At 41.8% G+C, this 24746-nt stretch overlaps 1 protein-coding gene across 1 annotated transcript; it reads right to left on the reverse strand.

The window, feature by feature from the left end:
- Positions 1-5397: 5397 nt before the first annotated feature.
- LOC125483803 (probable G-protein coupled receptor 139) lies at positions 5398-24456 on the reverse strand. The gene is made up of 2 exons (XM_048600498.1): positions 24276-24456; positions 5398-6305 (listed from the first exon to the last, which is right to left on the reverse strand). Exons 1-2 carry the CDS (start codon positions 24454-24456, stop codon positions 5398-5400), a joined length of 1089 nt encoding a protein of 362 aa, XP_048456455.1.
- Between the last annotated feature and the right edge of the window lie 290 nt (positions 24457-24746).

Consider the following 24746-nt stretch of genomic DNA (forward strand, 5'->3'; position numbering starts at 1 on the left):
AGTCACAGTATAAGAATAAGGGGTAAGCCATTCAGGACTGAAATGAGGAAGACTTTCTTCACTCAACGAGTTGTGAGCCTGTGGAATTCTCTACCAAAGAAAGCTGTTGAACCCCTTTGCAGCTAAAGGAATCAAGGGATATGCGGAGAAAATCGAGTGGGATACGAAATTGCATGATCAGCCATGAACATATTGAATGGTGGTGCAGGCTCGAAGGGCCGATTGCCCGACGTCTGCACTTATTTTCTATGTTTATATGTTAATGAAGCCATGCCTCGTGGTTCAGACATAGGGACATTACCACTACACTGTCACAAGTAAACATTCCTGGGGCAAGTACATCATAGGATCAGACACAGTGTAAAGATACATTGTGCTGGGACCAGTACATTCTTTCACGGTCTGTCTCTTGGACACCTCTTGATCTGGATCTCCAGCTTTTTCACTTTTTAGCTCTATGACTTCTCATTTTATACCGACATTCAGAACTATTCAGCTTTGGAAAGCCTCATTGTTTTCTCTCTCTCTCTCCTCGGCCCCCTATCAGAGATCGATTAGACATGAGATGTAGTCGTACAAGTACGCCATTCTGACCAGCAATGAGACCTTGGCTGATCCGATGATCCTCAGCTCCTCTTTCCTTTCGTTTCCTCCTCACCCTTGATTCCCTTCCTGATTAAAAACCCGTCGCTCTAAACTTTGAATGCACGAGGGATGATTAGAGGAGCTATGATAGGACTTTAGGAAATGATAGGAAAGTGATAGGATCCTTTAGAATCAGAGGCATCTTGACATGAATATTCACAGATCCTTGAAGGGAGCAGGATGAGTAGAAACAGTCGTTAGGAAGGTAAATGGGATAGTTGCATTTCTTAGTCGAAATATTGAATACAATCGCAAGTAGGTTATGATGGAGCTGCATATAGTGTCTGTCTGGTCACTGATAGAATATTGTGTACAGTTCTCATCATTACATGGTAGGACATATGTGATTGCACTAAAGGAAGTACAGAGAGAATTTGCCAGGATGCTGCCTCGGATGAAGTGGTTCAGCTATGAAGACAGACTGGATAGGCTGGAGTTGATTTTCATTCAGCAGAGAAGACTGGTTGAGTGGGGTGGGGAAGTGGGAGCTATGGAACCTGACAGAGACGTACAAAGCTCTGAGAGACACAGACATGTTCAGTTGGGAGAAACTGTTCTCCTTGGGATCAATGACTGGCAGTACAGATTTACAGAAAGGGGAGGAGGTTTATAGGGGCTTGGAGGGAGAGAGAAAAGGGTTTGTAGGTATCTATAGGTCACTGCCTAAAGGATGTAGAGGCAGGAACCCTGAAGACATTCGACAACTTAGATGAAGACTTGAAATGCCAGAGCTTCCAATATCTGTGCCAAGAGCTGGAAAAAGAGATAAGAATAGATGCATGATTGATGATAGGCACAGACACAATTGTTCGAACCATCTCTTTACATGCTGTACAAAATCGATGACTCTCACTGTCTCTCCTGGTCTGTCTTCATCTATATCAGTCCTCATCTTTTTTTTCTCTCTCTGTCTCTCTCTACCCCTACACCTCCCCACAGCTGGTTTCACGCAATAGACAGTAAAGTAGTGAATTTATTGGGGAACTGTAAATATGTTCCATGTAGAACACAATGTCCCTGAATGATGCAATAAGGTGTTATATTCCAATGAATGTCATTCCACAGTGGTAAAATCTTCCTGAACACCAACATTTGAAATATTCTATTTTTCTTGTTATTCCAAATGAAATTATTCACTTTTCCCCACATTATATTCTATCTGCCATTTCCTTACACTCAGTTAACCTGTCCATATCTGCCCACCAGTTCCTTACACTCAGTTAACTTGTCCATATCTGCATCTTTGTGTACTCTCAGCTTTCTTTTTACCTAACCGTTTATTTTTCGTAAATTTGAATATATGATTTGAATTCTTTTGTAGGATGTGAGCAGATTCAAAAGATACTGGCTGTCTGGAGAAATGAGCAAACACATAGCAGTTGACAGATACACAGTTAAGGTTCCTTGAAATAATTCACATCAAATACTGACTCCCAGGACGGGCGAGCACAGGGTTTGAAACCACAGAGTCAAACTATCAGTGGCTCTACATTCTCAACAAGTGCCAAATTGTTCCTCAAATTTACTAAAGATTTCCTTGTTTGATTCTCTCTGTTCTGCTCTGATTCCCTGTGAATTACCTCGATCTTAAAATCCCCATGAACAGTCGTTCTAATCCCACGTGCTATGTCTTTCTCCCAAGCATAGCATCTGATTCCAATACGGTGTGAGATAGGAGCCTCTCAGTGCTGGGCGAAGGAGAGTCTTTAGCCTAACCCAGCTGTGTGAATGTTCTGTGTTAAACTTAAATCCCGAGTATGTCAATAGAGCTTTAATATTTGGAAAACCCAACGTTCTGTGCTCATTCCATATCCCCAATAGTAACTCTTTATGTGAGTGCATGTGCATGTGTTAGAAAGAGAGAGAAACCAGGACACTGTTTCAGTGGGGAAAGTAGTCCTTTACTGATGCGCTTATTATTAACCAATATTGTTTATATCCTTGCACATAAATCACGGAATGCTAATGTCAGGTTTACGTCAGACTCATGCTGTGCGAATGCAAATGCGCTCACTGAATTTTGTATCAGGTCAAAGTTAGTCATCAGTGATCATTTTTTTTCGATCAGTTTTTGGGGGGGGGCGTTGTGGGTGTGGGGAGGGTGGCGGCTGCTGGTGGTGGTGAGCAGCACAGTGGCTCAATGGCTAGCATTGCTGCCTCACATTGCCCAGGGACACAGGTTAGATTCCATCCCCGGGCGACTGTGTGTGGAGTTTGTACACTCTCCCCGTTTCTGTGTGGGTTTCCACCAGGTGCTCCGGTTTCTTCCCACAGTCCAAAGATGCGCAAGTTAGCTGGATTGGCATGCTACATTATCCATAGTGCTCAGAGATTGTGTAGGTTAGGTGTTAGCCATTGGAAATGTAGGGTTACAGGGATAGGGTGCAGTATGGTAGGGGTGGGTCTGGGTGGGTCTGGGTGGGATACTCTTCAGAAGTTTGGTGTGGACTCCTTGAGCCAAATGGCCTGTGCCCATACTGTATGGATTTTATGATCATGTGATGATGTCATCAAATATCATGGGACAATTGATGGGCTGACAGTTATTGACAGGGAATGGGACAAAGATGGTAGATGTTTTGCTTTGATTTCACACGGGTCTTGGGGAGAAAATGGACACTATGAACCAACTCAAAAGGATTAACTGATACATGTAGCAATTTACAGATATTACAGGAAACAGAAACAGGTAGATACACAATAATCACAGGACAGGAATTGACTGAAGAATATTTGGATTTCCAAAAGCTCCAGATCAAGTGACTTTGAGGCTTAAAATTGAGCATTTCATTGGCAAAAATAGGTCGGAAAGTAAACTGTGAAGAGGATGCAAGTGGTCTGCAAATTATGTAATATATAATCAAGACAGATTCTGGCTCCATTCTCTACTAGTGGCTCCTGAATCTCTCCCGCTTTGGTTTTGGTGCAACACCCTGTTGCCATAACAACAGTCTATCCCATTGCTCCTCAGACCATAGATTCCAGGAATAATCTTATCAGATTTACCTGGCAACTTACTTGCCCAACCTCCTCTCTTCCCTGAGAAACAGGCTCCAGTTATAGTCCCATCCTGTTCCTGAACAATTGTCTCATTCCCATTCCAGCTTTGTTCTCAGAGAAGAACAGTCTCAGACCTATTTCCACTCTATACCATTCTGTTCTCTGGCAACAGCCAGTGTACTCACCCCAACACAGTTCCCCAAGCAGTAACCGAGGGTCGTACTTCTAATGTGTTCTTTAGCAGTGGCATGATTTCCCACGCCCTTTCTGTTCACTAGCAATATCATGCAGTTCCAAACTCACGCTGCTACCCTTTCAATAGCGAGTGATCACATATCCACTTTGTTGCCCCAGATACAATCTCCTAGACTACGTGCACTCTGTTCCCATAGCAACAGCCTATGGTCCCACCTCCAGTCTGGTCCCCTTGCAAGAGCAAATGGTACAACACCCATACGTTTCTCTTATAAACTGCCTGCTGCCCACACGCCCTCTTCTTCCCCAACAACAGCCTGTTGTCTCACCAAAACAGTTCCCTGAGAAACTTCTCTTTGTCCATACCCTTCTCTGTTCCCCGAACAAGGGCCTGTGGCCACACCTTCAAGTAGATCCCCTAGTAACAGCTATGGTTCAAACCTGACTCTGTTCCCCGAGCAACAGTCTGGCCCCAATTCCAAAATTTATCCCTAGCAACGGCTAATATGTCCACACCCATTCTATATTCCTCGAAACGACATGTGGTCCCACCTCCCCTCTGTTCCCTGAGCAATGACCTGAAGCCATATATCAGGTGGAATACAAGTCTGCCCTTCCCATACAGGAGCCTGGTCCCGAAGAAAACATAGTCAATATGGTAAAGTGTGATTTTCAATCCACAGAGCTGTGAGGATTGTATCTTGTGACTGAGGAAGAGAAAGAGAGAGAAGACTTTGGAGGGGGACGGGAAGATAGGGAGGTAAGGAGTAAGGGAGAGCGAGAGGGAGAGAGACAGCAGAAGCAAAGATGGAGAGGGAGGGATAGGAGAGATTAAAGGGGAAAAGAGGGCCAGCGGGGAGAGCACGACAAACTTGTTAGGAGGGAAAGAAAAAATATTGTTGAGAATGAAAAGGACGTGAAAGAAGTTTAGAGGAAGAAAGGCATGATGAGCGTGAGGAAACTGGGAGAGGGAAACTTGGAGAGAGAGAGATTGGGAGGGAGATCGATAGTGGAAGAGAGAGAGAAAGAGTGAAGGAGAATTGAGAAAAAAGGACAGTGAGGGAGACTGAGCAAATGGGAGGAAGCTCTCAAGAGAGATTTCGACAGGGACTATGGAGGGAGAGAGATGAATTCTGCCGAAGCCAGTTCAGAGTGGGTCACCCAGAGGAGAAAGCAACGACAGAATAACTTAAAGCCAACTCCTGAGCTCGGCCCCGTTCCCCTCCTCATTCCCTTAGGAACTGGACTTCGGGGCAAGTCTGTATCTCTCCTGCTCAGCTTCTTCAACACAAAGACAAACAAAACACAGCTAGCTGTGCTGCTTGGCACTTTTTAATGAACATTTTTCTGAATTACAAATTGGAGTTACAGGTACAGAAAATGGAATGCTGTCTTTTCTCATTGGCCCCTCAGCTGATAGAAACATTGAAATGTGCCCCTGTAAACTGAATGAGAAAGTTGGACAAACCAGTATTACCCTCAACCTGCTCCCAAAGCGACATGCTGCTTCATTGCTGAAAAACTCGCATTGAAATGAGAAATTCCTGGATGTATTGATTAATTAGTGAATTTGATTGGTTGATTAATTTGAATAAAGGCATATTTCAGCACATTCTTCAGCTGCTTTCTGAACTTTGTCTGGGTCACGGCATAAATCACAGTGTTTGTGAAGCAACTGAGGAGCTGCAGCATGAAGCCCAATTCTAGCACGAACCAATGTAGATAAACAGACTGATACCCAAAATAATACATCCGGTTCCATGTAGAAAACACCATTAATATTGACCATAAGAGGATGAAATTAGCCGAGATCACAAACAATAATATGATGGATTTTTTTCGATTTTGCAATTCAGTGTCACACTGAAGGTCCCCATTGGTGTGAGCCCGGAGTCTCCTGCGGGCTCTGCTGGTCACTAAAATGTGTCTGACGGTGAAAATATTGAGCAGCAGAATCAGGAGAAATGGGAGAGCCGGGGTTAGAATGTAGTGGAGGAACTCGATTGTGGCCCAGACACGAGAGAAATAAACACCGTCTGTTACATTACAAAACCAGGGCTCGTTCAACAGCCGATACCGACCCGAGAACATGAAATACCAGAAAATATTCTTTAGACAGCTCAGCACAGTCACTGTTCCCAGAACCACAGCTGCCGTTTTCTCACTGCAATATTTACTTTTAAGCTTCTGCCAACAAATGGCCACAAATCGATCAAAGGTGAAAGTGACGGTGAACCAGACAGAACAGTCAGTGGCTGCATAAAGCAGGACGGCATGGATATTACACACACCGATGGACTTCAGGAAAACAAACTGTTCCTCATAAACAATGGGAATGTGTCTCAATATCAGGTCGAGGATAATGACCAGTAGATCCACCACTGCCATGGCCCCCAGGTAACGTCTGACACATGGAGACAATCCACAATTTTTATAAAGCAGGATGTAGATCGTCACTACGTTAACTGTGAGGAAGGCAAACAAACATGTTATACATCAAGCTGGAGGTAAAGCTATCAGTTTGATTGAGGACCGAATGAGACTTTTGAAAGAGTAATTGTATTCAGAGATTTATTGAAATAATTGAAGCCGAAGTAACAAATGGGAAGGTCAGAACTATTACAAAACAAAGAGACATAAAACACAAGAAACATTCCCTTCCCAAATGCAGAGATGTATATCTACAAGAGCAGATGATTTCTAGAAAATTCCCATGCATTCGATCACTCGAGAGCAAACACAGGTCACTTCCTTACAGTTCCTAATGCTGAGAGTGAAAACATTGCCATCCTGAAGGATTCTCTCCTAGTTCCATGAAGACAAGTGGAGGTTGGAAATTTATTTTAGTCTAAATTATGGTCAATCCTCTGTAGTGAAGAAATGTAAACACAGTGGGAACGTATTCACCACTTTAATTGCCTGAGGGGACTTTGAAGCAGTGTCTTCATCGCCCTAGAATGGGATCTCTTTCCTCAGGCTCTTATCTCTTGTCAATTACCTGAAGTCTGGTCATTCACAAATAATGTCAGTTATGTTATGCTCCGGTGAGTGTCGGTTATACAATGTGATTGAGGCATAAAGACACTTCCGTCCATCAAGCTTGCAGCAGTGCAAAACAACAACGTAAACATGCTTCAGACAAAATCAGAATCAGGAAAATGACACATGAGGAGGGACAGAGATGGTTTGTTAGAAGCACAGGAACATACAATTAAGGTGCATCTGTTGGCCATTGGCCCTTCAAACCTACTCATCCATTCAATATGATTATGGATGATCTGATTGTGTCATGAGCTTCACATTCCTACCCACTCCCCAGTAATCCTCGAATCCTTTGTTATTCATGAATGTCCCTATCTGTACCTCAAAAATATTCAACGGTTTTGCCTCCACTGCTTTCTGGGCGAGAGAGTTTCAAAGACTTACAACACTCTGAGAAAATAAATCGCCTCATCTCTACAATAAATCAAAGGTGCTTTCTTCAAAATAAATATATATCCCCTAGCTGTAGTATCGCTACTTTGTGTGCTTCAGTTTGTGATTGGATACACTGTTGACCATCTTTGTGAACCACGGATTATTCACCTTCGCTTTACGAAAGCAGTTTTGCTGAGTGTAGTGATATATTTGCTTAAACGTCTGCCACTATTCCTAAGACCATAAGATATAGGAGCAGAATTCGGCCATTTGGCCCCTCAAGTTTGCTCAGCCATTCAATCATGGCTGGTATGTTTTTCAACCCGATTCTACTGCCTTCTCCCTGTTCATCCACTGACCTCCTCCTGAGTGTATTTTAGCATTCTGCTTTAGACAGGATGTAAGTCATTAGCTCCAGTTGTGATCCTGATGCATTTTAATCCTCCAAGCCTCGGCTTCCCTGTGTGGCTAAACACATGATCAGCTGAGAATGACCGTATTCTCCCAGTTTCCCCAGATCCATCACATCTGTTCAGAAGATATACAATTACAGTGGGGTACCTTCGACAAGACCTCCTTTATCTTCACCCGAGAATTCCACTTCCCCACATGTACTCTAGTGGACAGGGTCTTCAGCCGTAACTGACCCAAATCCTGCACTTTTACCCTCACTCCTTCCCAGATGAATTTGTCCACTGATACTGCAGTACGCAAAATACTTGTCTATCTGAAATAAAATAAAGAAATGCAGATGCTGGCGATCTGAAATGAAAACTGTTCTGATGAAGAGTCACCAGATTTAAAATGTTATCTGTGCTTTCTTCCTATAGATGATGCCAGATCTGCTGAATTTTGCCAAAAAATTCTGTACTAGCATATCTAATTTCCTATTTATGACATACACAAAATTTGCTGTACTGTTTTGACTTTGATATACAAATCCTGCTTGTATTTACTTCTCCTTGTTGTTTCTAAGCTCTGGCCAAAATCTTTCTATGTAATCTGAGTGACATGGACTGTGGCAAGATTAATGGTAGATTTAGCAAGATGTTTCGCGAGCCCCACATCAATATTGAGATCATCTTGCTGACTCTTGTTCGTCAGCTCAGGAGGAGTGGCTAGATTCTCACGGGTCTCCCCTTACACTGGCAGAGTGGAAAAGGATAATAATTTTCCTATAACACTGTGCAATCCTGTGCAATGGGTGAGACTGTTCTAACCTGGGTGACTACTCCAGAGCAGGCAGGCATGGTCTGGTGTTGTGGCTTCCATTACTGGTCCTAGGGAATGAGGAAGTCCTGCTTGTACACCTCACCACCTAGGAAGAGCTCCATGTGCCTGCCCACAATGCAGGATTGGTTGGGGTGAGCGGGGGGTGCAATTTTCGCTACTTGCCACGTGCAGGCTCCATATCAATGGTCGTGCAGGCTACATTGGAATTGACAGAGCTTGTTCCAGTGTATTTATGTGCTTTCAAAGTTGGCACTGGTGCCAGGGATGCTGGTTAATTCCAGAAGCTCCAATCAGTGGCGATCTCTTCTGGGAATGGCATGCAGTAAGAAGTGATGGAAACCCATTGTGATTCTCTCATGCAAGGGCTCGAACGTCACTTAATCTGGTGAGTTTAGTTAGATACACTCAGCCTCAAGGTGGAAATCTCTTCACGAACTCAACTCAGCTGGGACTTTGCATACAAAAAACAATAACGTCAAGTCAATACCTTGATCATTTGATGTATGGTTATTAGGGATCTCACCCACCTCGTTTCATTTTTCCCAACACTCCCAAATATAAAATATTCTGGATATCCAGTTCCCAATATAGGCCACCCTGTAACCAGGCCTCTCTAATGCTATTACATCATATTCATTTACCTTAATGTGTGCACTGAATTCCACAATCTATTTGAGAGTGCAACACACTTTTGAGACAGAGTACCTTTCATTCAGCTTCCTAAGCCATTATTCCTTCCTCCATGGTTGCCTTTATTCCTCATTTTGACCGCTCCAGAAAGAGTTTGACATCATTATACTCACAGAATCAGAGCTTATGGGTAATTTTTCATGAAGCATCATCACCTTCACTGGATATATCCTGTCCCACCGACAGGACGGACCCACGAGTGGTGATGACACCTTTGTATACAATCAGGAAAGGAGTTGCCCTGGAATTAGCCAACATTGATTCTAGAACCCAAGGAATTTCATGGTAATAGGCCACAAATGGTCACAAAAATCGCCTGATGATGGACATCTACTGCCCTCCACATCACCTGGCAGTGATAAATCAGTTCTCCTCGATTTTGAAGACAAATCCGAGGAAGTATTGAGGATGACAAGGGCACAGAATGTACTCTGGGTGTGGTACTTGAATGTCCATCACCAAGAGTGTCTCCATAGGCCACACTACTGACTGAGCAGGGTGAGACCTAAAATACATCACATCCAGACTGTGGAAAGTGATGAGTGAACCAAAAAGGGGGAAGCATCCTCACGAACTACTTGTCACAGATGTACCTATCCCTCATAGTAACTGTAGGAGTGCCCAGCACACAGTTCTGGTGGAAGTAAAGTCTCACTCTCATACTGAAGGTGCCATCCACTGTGTTATGTGGCGTTACCTCCTGTGAAGCAAACCGTTCTTCTAAAGCATCTTGCAAATCGACATTGGGCATCCATGAGGCACTGTGCACCATCAACAGCATCAATTACCTTCCCTCCATCATAAAGTCAGAAGTGGGCTGTCTGCTGACGATTCTAAAATGTTCAGAACCATTCACAACTACACCTACATTAAAGTACTCTATTCAGCACATCAAGATTGTTAAAGCAGGAACAGAATGAGGGCATTCATTAGAGCCTGTTAGTCAGCAATTGTAGCTTGCATAATCTCTCATGCCTCTTATACAGGAAACGGAAGGGAAAATTCTGCCTTTCAAAGCTGCCACATGGGAACACGGGGAGGACTGGCCAATGAGCTGGAAATAGAGTTAAATAAGGGATAAATTTGTTTCTTTTTATCAGTTAAACAGAAAATAACGATTGCAGTGATACAGTGACCAGTTCTGAGTCGTCAACTATTTACATCCTATATCAACGATTACAATAAATAGAACAAATATATTCGAACAAAATTTGTCAATAACACTAAGACAGGCAGGAAAGTAAGTTATTAAGGGGAGGTAGAGAGTCCTCTTGATAACAATCAATTGAAAATAATTTGGTAGATGGAAGAAACGGAGGTAACTGTGAACTTGTCAATATTTCAGGAAGAATTAAAGACTATATGTTACATAAATGGATATTGATTACAGGACTTAGTGGTACAGAATGTATTGCAAGGTTCACTCTGGTCAGTTCAGACAGGAGAAGTGTTGCTCCATCTCCCTGATGGTCTGCTCCCTGATGTCCCCAGTGACTCCATTGCTCTCAGTACACAAGGAATATTTTGATGTGGTTGGTTGGTGGTGAGAAGTGGTGAGTGGGAGGGTGTTTTGAGCTGTGTATCAAAGGGAAAGCCCTTATCTATGACGCCATTCTTTCCTTCTACATGGATACTGGAAGGCAATGGGAATGGCTGCCTCTTCCTTGAAAAGGCTGTGGTTGCTGCCAGGACAGTGGATATTCACGAACTTGATGCACTGAACATGGTCACACTTCAACATTAATGGAGTGACAGTTTGGAGGATCCAATCACAAAAGTGAGAACATAAAATAAAGGTGTTGCCAGATTAGCTGAAGTGGTTATTTATATCACATTCTCAGTCTATCTCACAGAACCACTGCAGACACCACAAACCCAGATGAGACATCTGTTAAACATGGAGCACCATGCCCATCAATCTAGTTTATTGTTCAATACAAGTCAACAATCTGTTCAGAGTGGAAAACTGTGCAGACTACTTCAGTGCATTGATTTATAAACCCAGGCTCAATATCTGTCCAGCATGAGGAGCTGTACAGACTCACCAGTGTATTGATCTGTAAGCCTGAAACAGTTATCCGCCCAGCAAGGGGAGCTGCTCAGACCACAGAAGTGCATTGTTCTCTAAACCTGAATTGGTGTCTGATCAGCATGGGGAGCTGTACCAACCACTCCAGTGCAATGATTTGTAAACCAGACAAGACATCTGTCCAATATTGGGAGTTGTTCAGAGCACACTAGTGCATTAATCCTTAAGCTTGGACTAGATACCTGTCCTGCATATAGATGTGTGCGGACCATACCAGTGCATTGATCAGTAACACTGTGTTAGATCGCGGCCCAGCATAAGGAAACTTAAAGCCCAACCATTTACAGATCCTTGTCTCCATTGTGCCATGAGAAGGGGTGTTGTGGATGCGAAACTCTCTGTCCTAGAGAGATGTCTGGGGAGTGCATTTAAATATCAACAAATGGGAGGAATTCGGGAAATTGATAGATAGGGAGAGACTAAAGAGACAATATCATGGGAGGAGATAGCAAGAACTGCAGATGCTGGAGTCAGACATAACAGAATGTGGAGCTGGAAGAATACAGCAGACCAGGCAGCATCAGAGGAGGAAGGATCCCGACCTGAAACATCAACTTTCCTGCTTCTCTGATGCTGCCTGGCCTGCTGTGTTCCTCCAGTTCTACACTGTGTAATGTCATGGGAGGGTGCATTCACAAGTTTAAGAATGGTGAAATTAATACATTTTAACAGCAACTTGCAACATTGGCTAGTATTTCCAGCAGAGATGGGTCAACGGGATATTGATGTAAGTTCGAATGTTGGAGAGTATTGTATGAACATGTGTTCTGAAGCTTTGCAACTGAGAGTTCGACTCATTGGGCTGAATTTAGCATTAATTTGTCTCAATGTCACTTCCATTGAGTTTGACAGAGCAATCGTCTGTACGAGGCCGAGTTAGTCTTCTGGTGCTGTCTTATCAAACTTACCTCATTAATTAACTGCCCCACCCAAAGGCATCCCACTCATTCAATGCCAATCCAATTCTCCCACTTACCATGGCTAGAGATAAACACCATCGCCAAGATGCCACTGGGTAATCTGTGATCCCTGGCGCTGTGCCATCTTTAAAAGACCAATGGGCACACAGTTGAGCTTTCTCAATTCAGAGCTGCCCTGCACTCTTTGCCCTGAGCATGGCAGATAAGAGGAAATTGCACCACGATTTGCCAACAGGATCAGGGAGATGGGCTAGTACAGAGGAGGACCATTCTCTTCCAGAGGAGGCCACACCACCAGACTGAACAAGTATAGTCTGAGCTCACCACCTAGGTCAGTGCAATATCTGGGTCTGAAGAAATGTCCGTCAACAGGACAAACATCAATAACTTTCCCAGCTCTGTCAGGATAAGAACCGCTGAATTTTTCTGTGCTTCCTCACACTCATTGTACATCTGTTACAGCACCTACCTCCGAACAAGATCATACTCCACTACTCTCACTACTGCATGCAGCACCTTCCCGCCACCCCCTCCCCCACTTCTGTCTCTCTTTTTCTCAGCCAGGCAATACCCCACACGGTTATAGAATGTTACGGTGAACATCGGTTGTGGAATGTTCTGGAGAATGCCACTTCAAGAATTTTCTGGATAATATCATTTGCAGAATACTCCAGATAATGTTCCAAACAATTCGCAAGGTCAAGAAAATGTCAGTCCCCCAGTGTGTAACACATAAGTGGATGGAGCAGAATTCTGTATTTTTTTTTCAAATCTCATACGATTAAAGTCCATCATGAGGCCTTCCAGCCCTTCAAACCTCGTCCTCAATTCAACAAGAACAAGACTGATCTGATTGTGTCCTGAAATTCATGTTACAGGAACTTTCAGGCATTCAGCTCCCTGAGTTTTGATCACTAACCAGATGGCACTTGAACACTTTTTACACTAGTTTTCTTCAAGAATGTATTCTGAGCAATTTTCCACGAAGATGGATTCTCACACCAATATATTACATCAGTTTTATACATTTCTGAAATCGTATGCATACTTTACACGGACCAATCAAAATAGATGCTTATATCATGGTTGTCAAAATCCAATTACAATTAATAATTCTGGATATTTCACTTGTCTCATTTCATTCAACCAAAGGCAGCATCTAAACACTTGTCTAATAATAAAATACAATTGTCCTCAGCTGTTATTTGAACGTTACCTGACTTGTAGTTTCTTCATTGTTATCAAAGTTTCTATTGTCCTGTGTCTTTGACTATTTCTGTGTACTGCAGTTTCATAGTCTCCCACTCATTTGAACTGGACTGCTGGTTTGTGATGCAGAGGGAGGCCAACAGCACAGGTTCATGTCCCACACTGACAGAGATTACCATAAATATTCTGCTTTCTCAACCTTGCTCCTCACCTGAGCTGTACTGATCTTCAGGTTAAACCACCATGAGTGGTTTAACCTAATGAGAGAGCAGCCCCATGGTTCTCTGGGACTATAGCGACTTTATTCTGTCGCTGTTAACATTTTTAAATTGTCTCACTTTCTATTTTATTTCTGGGTGTTGTGGTCATCCACAGTTTCATTTTGTACAACTGTCAGCATTTTCCTGCACACTACACATCCTGCGCACTCCCCGATAATTCTTGACTCCTTTGTTATTTTTGAATCTTTCTGTCTGTGCCTCAGGAATATTCAATGTCTCTGCCTCCACTGCTCTGTCAGGAAGAGCGTTCCTAAGAGTCACAATACACTGAGTCATAGAGTCGTACAGCACAGACACAGAACATTTTGTCCAACCAGTCCATGCTAACTAAAATCCCAAACTTAACTAATCCCAACGGCCTGCTCCTGGCCCATATCCCTCCATTTTTTTTCCTATTCATGTACTTTTCCAAAAGTCTATTAAATGTTGTAATTGTACCCACATCCACCACTTACCCTGAATTTCATTCCACACACAAACTGCCCTCTGTGTAAAAAAAATTGTCCCCATGTCTTTTTAAAATCTCTCTCTTCTCACCTACAACATGTGCCCTCACTCTTGAAATTCCCCATTGTAGAGAAAATGCAACGACCATTAACTCTATCTATGCCACACCCCCATTATTTTATAAACTTCTATAAGGTTACCTCTCAACCTCCTATGCCACACTGAAATAAGTCCCACCCTAGCCAGCCTTTCTTTATCACTCAAACCTTCCATACTCGGCAACACCTTGGTACATCTCTTTTGAACCCTCTCCACCTTAATAATATCCTTCCAATAACTTGGTGGCCAGACCGGGACATAATATTCCAGAAGAAGCATCATCAATGTCCTGTACAAACTCAACATGACTTCCCAACTCCTATACTCAAAGGACTGAGCAATGGAGGCAAGTGTGCCAAACGCCTTTTAACTGTCCTGTCTATATGTGACACAAACTTCAAAAAAAAAATGCACCTGAACCCCTAGATCCCCATGTACAAAACACTATCAGGGCCATACCATTAATTGTAACCTTGTTTGTTGTACCAAAATGCAATACCTCACATTTATCTAGATTGAACTCCATCTGCCACTTTTCAGTCCATTAATCAATTTCATCATGTTCCTTTTGCAATCTTAGAAAACCTTCTTCGCTGTCTACTATGCCACAAATTTGGTGTCGTCCACAAACTTCCTAACCATGCCTCCTATATTCTCTTCCAAATTATTAATATAAATGACAGATAAAAGAAGACCCAGAACCTATCCCTGTGAAACACCGCTGGTGACAGGCCTCCAGTCCGAAAAGTAACCCTCTACCATCACTCTCCGTTACCTGCTGTTAAGCAAATATGTATTCAATTGGCAAGTGCACCCTGAATCCCATGTGATGTAACTTTACTAATTCGTCTACCACACGGAATCTTTTTGAAGGCTTTACTAAAGTCCAAGAAAGCAACTTCTACTGTTCTATCCTCATCAAGCTTTTTGGTAACTTTCTCAAAAAACTCAGTCAGAAAGGAAAATAAATCACCTCATCTCTGTAATGAATTGAAGATGATTTTTAAAGAAAAACAAATATATAAAATGTGCCTGCTAGCTGTACTTTCAATTCGCTTCATGGGAAGGATGAGTTGCTGCAGATGAACCCAATCTTATTGAGAACACATCTGGAGGACTATGTGTAAAGTTTTTTTTGTCTCCCTTTCTGAAAAATTATATAATTATATTAGAAGCAGCTCAGAGATGTTTCATTCACTTAGTCCTGTGGTGAAGGGCCTTTATTATGAAGGTTTAGCAGCTTACCCTTGGAATAAGAGCTGATCCTATTGAATCAATCAAAATCTTGAGGAGAGTGGATCAGGTGAATACTTGATTGGTGTTTGTATAATCCAAACTTGTCATTAGGCTTTGCACCTTTGTTAAGGAAGCTTATTTTGGTCATAAACCAGTTATTCGTCACGGACTAATGAAATCTGCTAGACTTGTTGCTAGCATTGAACTGACCCAGTCTGACACCTATATCATTGGCCATATCACCAACCTGGCTACTTTAAAATTTGTTGTGACTAGTGGTGGAATGGGACCATAAGACATAGGAGCAGAAATTATGCAATTGGGCCCATCGAGTCTGTTCTGTCTTTCAATCATGGCTGATAAGTTCCTCAACCCCATTCTCCCGCTTTCTCCCCGTAATCCTTGATCCCCTTGATAATCAAGAACCTATCTATCTCAGTCTTAAATGTAGTCAATGAACTGGCCTCCACAGCCTTCTGTGGCAGTGAATTCCATAGATTCACCACTCTCCAGCTGAAGAAGTTTCTCCTTATCTCTGTTCTAAAAGACCTTCCCTTTACTCTAAGGCTGTGCCCTCAGGTCCTAGTCTCTCCTACCAATGGAAGCATCTTCCCAACATCCACTCTGTCCAGGCCATTCAGAATTCATTTGTATCCCCCGTCGTCCTTCTAAACTCCAATGAGTATAGTCCCAGAGTCCTCAAACATTCCTCATATGATAGGGATGAGAAAAGGAAACAGATATCCCTCCTACCTTGGTCAGAACAGGGATGAGGAGAAATTCACAAAGTGGGAATTCATTCATGTGGGAATTCTATTTCCCAGAAGTTTGTATTGGCTGGATCTTTAAATTATATCAAGGCTGACTTAGCCTGATTTTCGATAGGTGAATCTGGGATAATTGGGTGTGGACAGAGAAGTGCAGCTGAAACCACAATGTGATGAGCCACAGTCTTATTTCCTGTGGAATAGTGTCAAAGGGTCAAATGGCCCACTCGTGCCCCTCAGTTCTATGTTCTGATGATCCATTCAGCCCATTGATGAGCCCCTTCATTCCTCTTGACAGCTTCCCCGCTCTGCAACTTTTGCTCCAGATATTGGTGATACTGCAGACTCCGATTCAGTGTGAATATCGGCCATATACCTCAGCCATGGTTAGTTCAACCAAATCCTCTGGTCACCCAGAATGCAACATTGCACAACATGATTGACAGGAAAATCACCAGTTACCTTCCAGCACAAGAAACAGAAACAAGAAATAGCAGTATGTTATTCGGCCCATAAGCCTGTCCCGCCTATTAGTAAGAGTATGGCTGATCTTCTCCAGAGCTCAACACTATGCCAACTACTTGTATCCTTCAACTCACCGATATGTCAGAAACCCATCCACCTCGTCTGTAAATACTTTTGGTGATCTAGCCTCCACTACTCTCTACGTTTGGGAATTCCAGACTTTGCTGCCTTCTGAGAGAAGAAATTTATTTGCATCTCAGTTTTAAATTGACGTCCCACGTTCTGTATCTGTGTCCCCGAATTCGAGACTCCACCAGGAGTGGAAACGCCTTCTCAACATCTACCTTTTCAATCCATCTTTGTATCTTGTATGTTTCAATAATTTTGCTCCACATTTATTTCAACTACAATGAATAAACAGCTAACCATTTTAGATGTTCTTGTTAAGTCAACACTTCCATTCCAGTAATCCACCTAATGAATCAACTTAGTTTCTTGCTGCACCAGTGGATATGGTTGAGTGGATGATCCATTTGTCCATCATCATGATGTCCACAGAATCACAGATGACAATTTTTAAACAATTCGCTTCATAGAGTCATAGAGATGTCCAGCACAGAAACAGATCCTTCAATCCAACTCGTCCTTGCTGATCAGATATCCCAAATTAATGTAATCCCATTTGGCCAATATCCCTCTAACCCCCTCCTATTTATGTACACTTACAATGTCTTTTAAACATTGTAATTGTACCAGCCTCCATCACCTCCTCTGGCAGCTCATTCCATATATCCAAGAGTCTCTGTGTAAAAAATTTGCCTCATGGGTTCCTTTTTAATCTTTCTTCTCTCACCTTAAACTCATGCCTTCCAGTTTTAGAAAAGAACTTGGCTAACCATCATATCCATGCTCCTCATGATTTTATAAACTTCCACAAGGTCACTCCTCACCTTCTGATGCTCCAGGGAAAATAGCCTCAGCCTTTCCAGCCTCGCCCTGTAGCTCAAATCATCCAACCCTGGCGGCATCCTTGTAAATCTTTTTTGCACCCTTTCAAGTTTAACAACATCTTTACTATAGCACAGAGACCAGAAACGAATGCAATATTCCTAACCAATGTCCTGTGCAACCTCAACATGAGCTCCCAACTCCTCTACTCAATGCACTGACCAATGAAGGCAAAGGTACCAAACGATTCACTGCATGAGAAATCAAGAAAGAACAGAATGCAATACGATAAAGGCAAAGTCAACACCATTCCTGCAATAAGACTGAGGGCTTGTGTGGCAAAACAAGCCATGGCCGTACAGAAGCTATTTCATTACAACTCCAACTCTGACGGCTACCTGACAATGTGGAAGTATGCTCAACTCTGTCAAATCCACTAAGAGGATGATAATTATAATATGACCATTGTTACACCCTCAGTCTCAGTGTGATAATCAAATTGGTGGAAGTTCTCTTTGATTGAGCTGTCAAACAGCACTTGCACAGAAATAACCTTCTCAATGTTCTTTCCGAAATGTCCCCATGTGGAGGTGGTACTGTATGGAAATGTCACCGGATTACTAATCTAGAGGACCAGGTTAATGCTGTGGTACTCAGTGAAAGTTAAAAACAATTAATAAAATGTCGAGGTCTGGAGACCAATCTGTTTCAACAATGTACTTTCAGGAAGCAAATCGACCGTCCTTTCCTGATTTCGCTTAATAGGGCCTGCAGACATACAGAAATGTGATCAACTCTTAAATGCTCTCTGTAACGGCCAAGCAAGACATTCAATGGTATCAAACAACTTTGATAAAATCAGACAGAGCACCCAGCACCAGACTAGGTATTGGAAAAGAGAACGACAAACATAGCCCTGTTGACTCCACAAAGGCCTCCTTTCTAACATCTTCATGCTTCTGATAACACTTACAGAGTTGTCCTGCAGACAACACAGTGAAACATTGAGTAGGCCATTCAATTCATTGAGCATCATTTTTTCTAGTTCATGGCTGAACATCTGTTCAGCACAGTTTGTGCATATCCCTTAATGCAAGCAGGAACAGCAGTCATCCCTTCAGCCCATTAAGCTTTGTTCCCTATTCAATATAATGATGGATGATCCTTTATTTCAACACCATATTCCTGCTCTCTCCCTATCCCTTTACTGTCGATAAGTCCATCTACTTGATTCCTATTTACATTCAGAGCCTTGGCTTCCAAAACTTTATGTGGTAGGGAATTCCACAGACTCACCAGCCTCTGAGTAGATATTTACTTTCATCTTAATGCAGAGGGGTTTGCCCTGCATCAGAAGAATATGACCCCTTGTTTGAGATGCCCTTGCCAGTGAAACATCATCTTAGCTTCCTGTTTTTTTTCTCGCCCTGTCAGAGTTAACTATGTTTCACTGAGATCTCCATTCATTTCTCAAACCTCATTGAATGCAGATCTCATCGACACAAAGTGTGCTCATACAACAAACCTGTCTTCCCAGAGTTAAGTCTGGTATCCTGCACAGCATCCCTCTGGAGCAAGTATAACCTTCATTAGATAAGGAAACCAAACCTACACACACTACTCCAGAATATCAAAGTTAGTTTTCACCAAGGCTCTGTACAGCTTCAGTAAGACAACCTTACTACGGTACACAAATCCCCTTGAAATGAAGGCCATACATCATTTATCTTCCTAGCTGATGTCTACTCCTTTGACGTTGCTTTCAGTGACTGGTGTACAAAGAGATCCAGATCATTTTCAACTTTACTGCTATCCTCCATGAGGGTTTGTGCACATTGTTCAGCGTGCCAAACCCACTCCTAATATTGACTTCTGGCTTCAAAAGTCACTACCACTCCCCATTGTCTTGCTGCCTTCTTTATAAATAGTGTTATATTTTCTTTCCTCAAATCTGCTAACTGTGTTCCAGATTCATCGGGAATTTGGAAGATGACAAGCAACACATTCATTGTTGCCATGGCCACCTCCTTTATTAATCGAAGATGGAGATTATCAGGCCATGGGGAATTATCAGATTTCAGCCCAAATAATTTCTCCAAAACTGTTTTTTGACTAATTTCATCCTTTTTATTTTATTTCTTTTCTCACTCGACGTAGTTTCTCTGGAAAGTTCTTTTTTAGTGTTTTCTTCTGTGAAGACAGAACTGAAGTAGTTTTTTAATAGTTCTGCTATTTTTCTATTGTCAATTGTCCAGATTCAGTCTGTTAGAAATCTGCAATGGTCTACTCTAACCTTTCACTGTGGTATACTTTGATAAGTTTTTATAATTCATTCATATTAATTTACCCTCCGGAAACCTATCAATTCCTGTCTTGAAGCTGTTCAATAATAACCTTCCACAGTCATACAATCTTAGAAGAATAGATGCTGTACCATCACCAGCACAATCCACATTAGTCCTACTTTACCACATGAGGCCTGTAGCCGGCAATGTTACGATGCATCAAGTGCTCATCCAAGTACTTTTTAATGGTTGTGAGATTAGCTGACACAATTACCCTCTCAGAGAATGCATTCCAGACGCCCAACAGTATTTGGGTGAAAAGCAATCCTCAACTCCTCTCTAAACCTCAAATCGTTCACTTTAAAAGTGTGCTCCCTTGTTTTTTGACGCTTTGACTAAAAAGAATAACTGCTTTCTATCCATCCTGTCCATGCCCCTCATAATCTCATACTTCTGAATTACATCCTGCTCAGCCTTCTCTGCTCCAAAGCTAACAACCTGAGCTTATCCTCTTTTTATAGCTGATGTGCTCCATCCCATGAACATTCTTGTGAATCTTCTTTGTATCCTTCCTGCAATGTGATGCCAAGACCTGTACACAGTATTACACATGCGGCCTAAACATAGTTCTGTACAGTTCTATGTAATCTATGCTTTGGTGAATACATGTTCTGCCTATACCCACAATCTCCCATGCCTTCTTATCTAACCTATTAACCCATTGTTCAGTCACATTCAAGAATCAGTGGAGAGGCATCCTCTGAGCTTACTCGTGTACTGCCATTCATTGAGTACTCCCTGTCTGATTCCTTCTTCCGAAGTGCATCACCTCAAATTTCTCAGGTTTTAATTCCATTTGCCATTGATCTATCCAACTGACAATTCCATATGTATCTTCCTGTAACATCAAACCTGCCTTCTCACTGCCAACAACTTGGCCAACCTATGCATCAAACACAAATGTACTTATCACACTGCACCCACACCTGTCAACATTTGCAACTACATTGTTAATGAATACCACAAAAAAGAAGGAACACAACAAAGATCCTTGTGGTACAATACCAGGCTTTGATCTCCAGTCACACAAACATTCCTCTATCACCATCCTGTTTCCTGCCACTAAGAAAAAATTGGGCACAACTTGCCAAGTTAACCTTGATACCATGAGGGTCTACTTTCTCTAACAGTTTCCTATATGTGAATTTGTCAGGTGTCTTGCTGAAAAACCATATAAACTACCCCCTTGAAAATATTTAATCAAATTCATTTGGTATGACTTCCCTCTCACAAAGTCATGCCGACTACCCCAAATCTAACATTGCCTCTGTAACGGAGATAATTTTTCTCCTTCCCTATTTTCTCCAATACTTTATCTAACACTGATGTGAGATTCACTGGTCTATATTTCCCTGGTCTATTTCCACTACCCCTCCTGTAAAGTGGAGCCACATTAATGGTTCTCCAGTCATCTGTCACCTCATCCATGGCCAGAGTCGACTTCAAAATTTGTGTCAGGACCTTTCCTGTCTCATCTCCCACAGCAGACTTTGATACAACTCATCCAAACCTGGGGATCTGTCCAGTTTTAAACCAGTCAAAGCATCCAATAACTACCCATATCTTACACCAATCTGCTAAAGAGCTTCATAATCCATCTTTTGCAGTCTTGAATGTTCCTTCTCCCAAGTAAAAACATATGTAAACTGCTCATTGAGCTCCCACACTGATTGCCCCTTTGGTTTCTGATGGATCTTAATCGATCTCTAGTTATTTTGCTCCACTTGATGTACTTTTAGAATATCTTGGGTTTTCCCTCATGTTGCCTGCCAGCACTTTTCCGTACCCCTGTGTTAATCAATCCCCTCTAAGTGAATTTTCTAAATTTCACTCCAATCACCTCTCATTCTCTGAAACTATAAGATCACCAACCGAGTTTCTGCTTCAGACAATCTTGTTATCTGAGGGATTTATCTAGACAAGCCCATTGCTCTTCATCTGTGGTCAGTGTATTCTTCCTTAGATTAGGAGACAATAACTGTACACAGTATTCCAGGTACAGTCCTGCAACTGCTGCAGGGTTTCTTTACTTCTATATTCCGATTTGCTTTAAATTTAGGCAAATCTAAATTTTACCTTTCCATTTGCATATGCCCCTTCCAATATTCTTCGCTTTAATATTTTCTACTAACTTACTGTGAGTTTTTAAAAAAATCCTCCTGGATATCCAACTGTACACATGCAGTGGTTCTCTACTGTTAATGTCTACAGGAAACATTTTCAAGCAAGTTCAAAAAAGAAATTGTAAATTATGATTTCCCTTTCATAAATGAAGAATCATTCTCTCCAATTTTGCTGTTAGTTTCTAAATATTCAATACCACATCCTTATAATGTACATCCTTTTTAATAGATTTCAACAGATTCCCACTGTAGATGACAAGTTAACTGGTCTGTAGTTCACCACTCTCCCTCCTTTCTTCCCTTCTTAAATAGTTGGATTACATTCATAACCTTCCTGTTGTCTAGAATGGCTTCCTGTCTTTGAAGGATGTAAGGGGAAAAAAAACAGTGATCACTAATGCAATCAATTTAGCGATTGCTGCTTTCTCCGAAATTCTGATATGAAGTACATCTGGTACATCACACTTATCAATGCTCAATCCAGCTATGTTTTCATATACTACCTTGTTACTGAAATGGATGATTTTTGTCTTGCGTTACACAAGCTCATGGTCCCTTGATATTTCTGGGAGATTTTCTGAAACTTCTTTCATGAAGACAGACACAAAGTAACTGTTTCGTTTCCCTACAATGTTTGTGTTCTCTACAATAAATTGTGCTGTACATTCATCCACTGTTCGAAGTTGACCTTGCTTTTGTTTTCCTTTCAAAAATTGATAGAAAAAAATTCATCAATCTTTATGCTTCTTGTTAGTTTGTGTTCAAGTTATCTTTTGTATTTTCTTATCAATTTACTGGTCCTCCTTTGTTGGTTCCTAATTTTCTCTGAATCCACTGGTTTGCCAAATTATCTGGAATTTTTCTAAACCACTTCCTTTGATCTAAGGCGATTTTAAATTTCTTTTGATAACCACCATTGAGTCTTCTTTTCCTTTGGTGCTTGAACCTGAGAGAAATATATGCATGTTGTACAGCTTAGGCATCTCTATAAGTAACAGCCACTGCCTGTCTTCCACTAAATCTTATAATGTACTTTTCCAATTCACTGAAGCCAAATGGCCCCTCATAACTGCTCAGCAAACTAAATTATCTGCCCAGCATGGGGAATATTGCAAACCTTTGACAGTATATAGGTACTATATTTGCACTAGAGAACTGCCCAGCATGTGGAAATTTGCAGTCCATGCTGTGAGTGATAGTAAATGGGGCTCCCACAATCTTATGTCTGCACATCTCCATTGTGCCAGTACAAGAAAAGGGTGTTGCGTGTGCCTGTGGGGAAGGGGGACTGTTGGGGGTAGCAGGGGCGGGAGGACGGAGGGTGCAGGGGGAGAATAAATGACAGAGAACACACATGGAGGAAATCAGTTTAAATATGAATAACTGCAGGGATTTGGATAATCAACAGAAAGAGAAAGACTGAGACCCATTTCATAGACAGATAAGATGATGTGCTTGAGAATATTAAAATGAAGGCGTTGCCAGACCCAATAACAGTATAGATCAGTGTGCAGACAGGAATGACAGACGGCTGGGATTTTAATGAGAGTTCGGATATAAGCCATGGAGTATCAACTCAGATTTGCATTTGCAGGTTTGAATCAATGAGTGTTAGCATCAGATTATTGGCATCATAATGATTATGCTTCATTGCTCAAGGTTCAAATAGCAGATGGAATGCACCAGTGAAGTATATGCTGGACGTGTTAATATTTGAGATTTGGGGCAGTTAGGGTATGGTGTCAGAAATCAGCTCATGGCCAAAGGGATCACCACCATTGGGAATTGTCTGCTTCAGCCTCAGATATTGGCCAGGGTCGAGATGGAGTCAGAGGAAGGAATGGAGTTTGTAAACAGAACAGAATACAGTGATCTCCATGCTCCCAATATTTAAATAACAAGTGCAGTGATGCAATGAATCGTGCTTCACAGCAGAAACTGAGTAGGTCAACATAAATACCCATGAGAGACACTGTCCGAAGCAAAGAGGGAGACGTTGAATGAACAAGTTCACTGATGCAATTAGTGGTGATTTGTAGAGTAAATATCTGGATTCAGAATCCTAGCAGGAACAATGACAGTGGCAAGGAGTGTAAAATAAATGAAAAGAACAGCAATACAGTCATGCATGGTTTAAAGAAAAAATAAATGGACAGTGAGACTTACCAGGGATACCAATGAAAGCCAAGATAGGGTAATAAAAATATTGCATAATCAAAAGTGCATATAGAATCCTCCGTGATAAAGACATCCAATCATAATCTGTAGAAAGAGTCCAAACATCCCAGGATAAATCCCTATCCATTCTTGTAACATTCCAGACTGTTGTTCTCCGATTCTGATCCATTTTTAGAATATTCCAGTCTATGATTCTCACGTTCTGATCTCTCTTTGTCTTCTCTGGAACTTCTGATCTGTATTAGAGATTTAGGTGATTATGCCGTGCATACCATGGAATAACACATTGAATGGAGCCCATTTATCATTAAAAGATAAAAAACCTCTCCTGGGATAATAGGAATCCATGGAGACATTAATCACAGGCACCAAACAAACAGGTTCAGTTAACCCTTCTTTACAACACTTTTCATATCACAATAAAAGAGAGCATTTACTCAGTCTGGAAGGGATGTATGA

The sequence above is a fragment of the Rhincodon typus genome, chromosome 8 (assembly GCF_021869965.1).
Source record: "Rhincodon typus isolate 14 chromosome 8, sRhiTyp1.1, whole genome shotgun sequence".
Taxonomy (NCBI): domain Eukaryota; kingdom Metazoa; phylum Chordata; class Chondrichthyes; order Orectolobiformes; family Rhincodontidae; genus Rhincodon; species Rhincodon typus.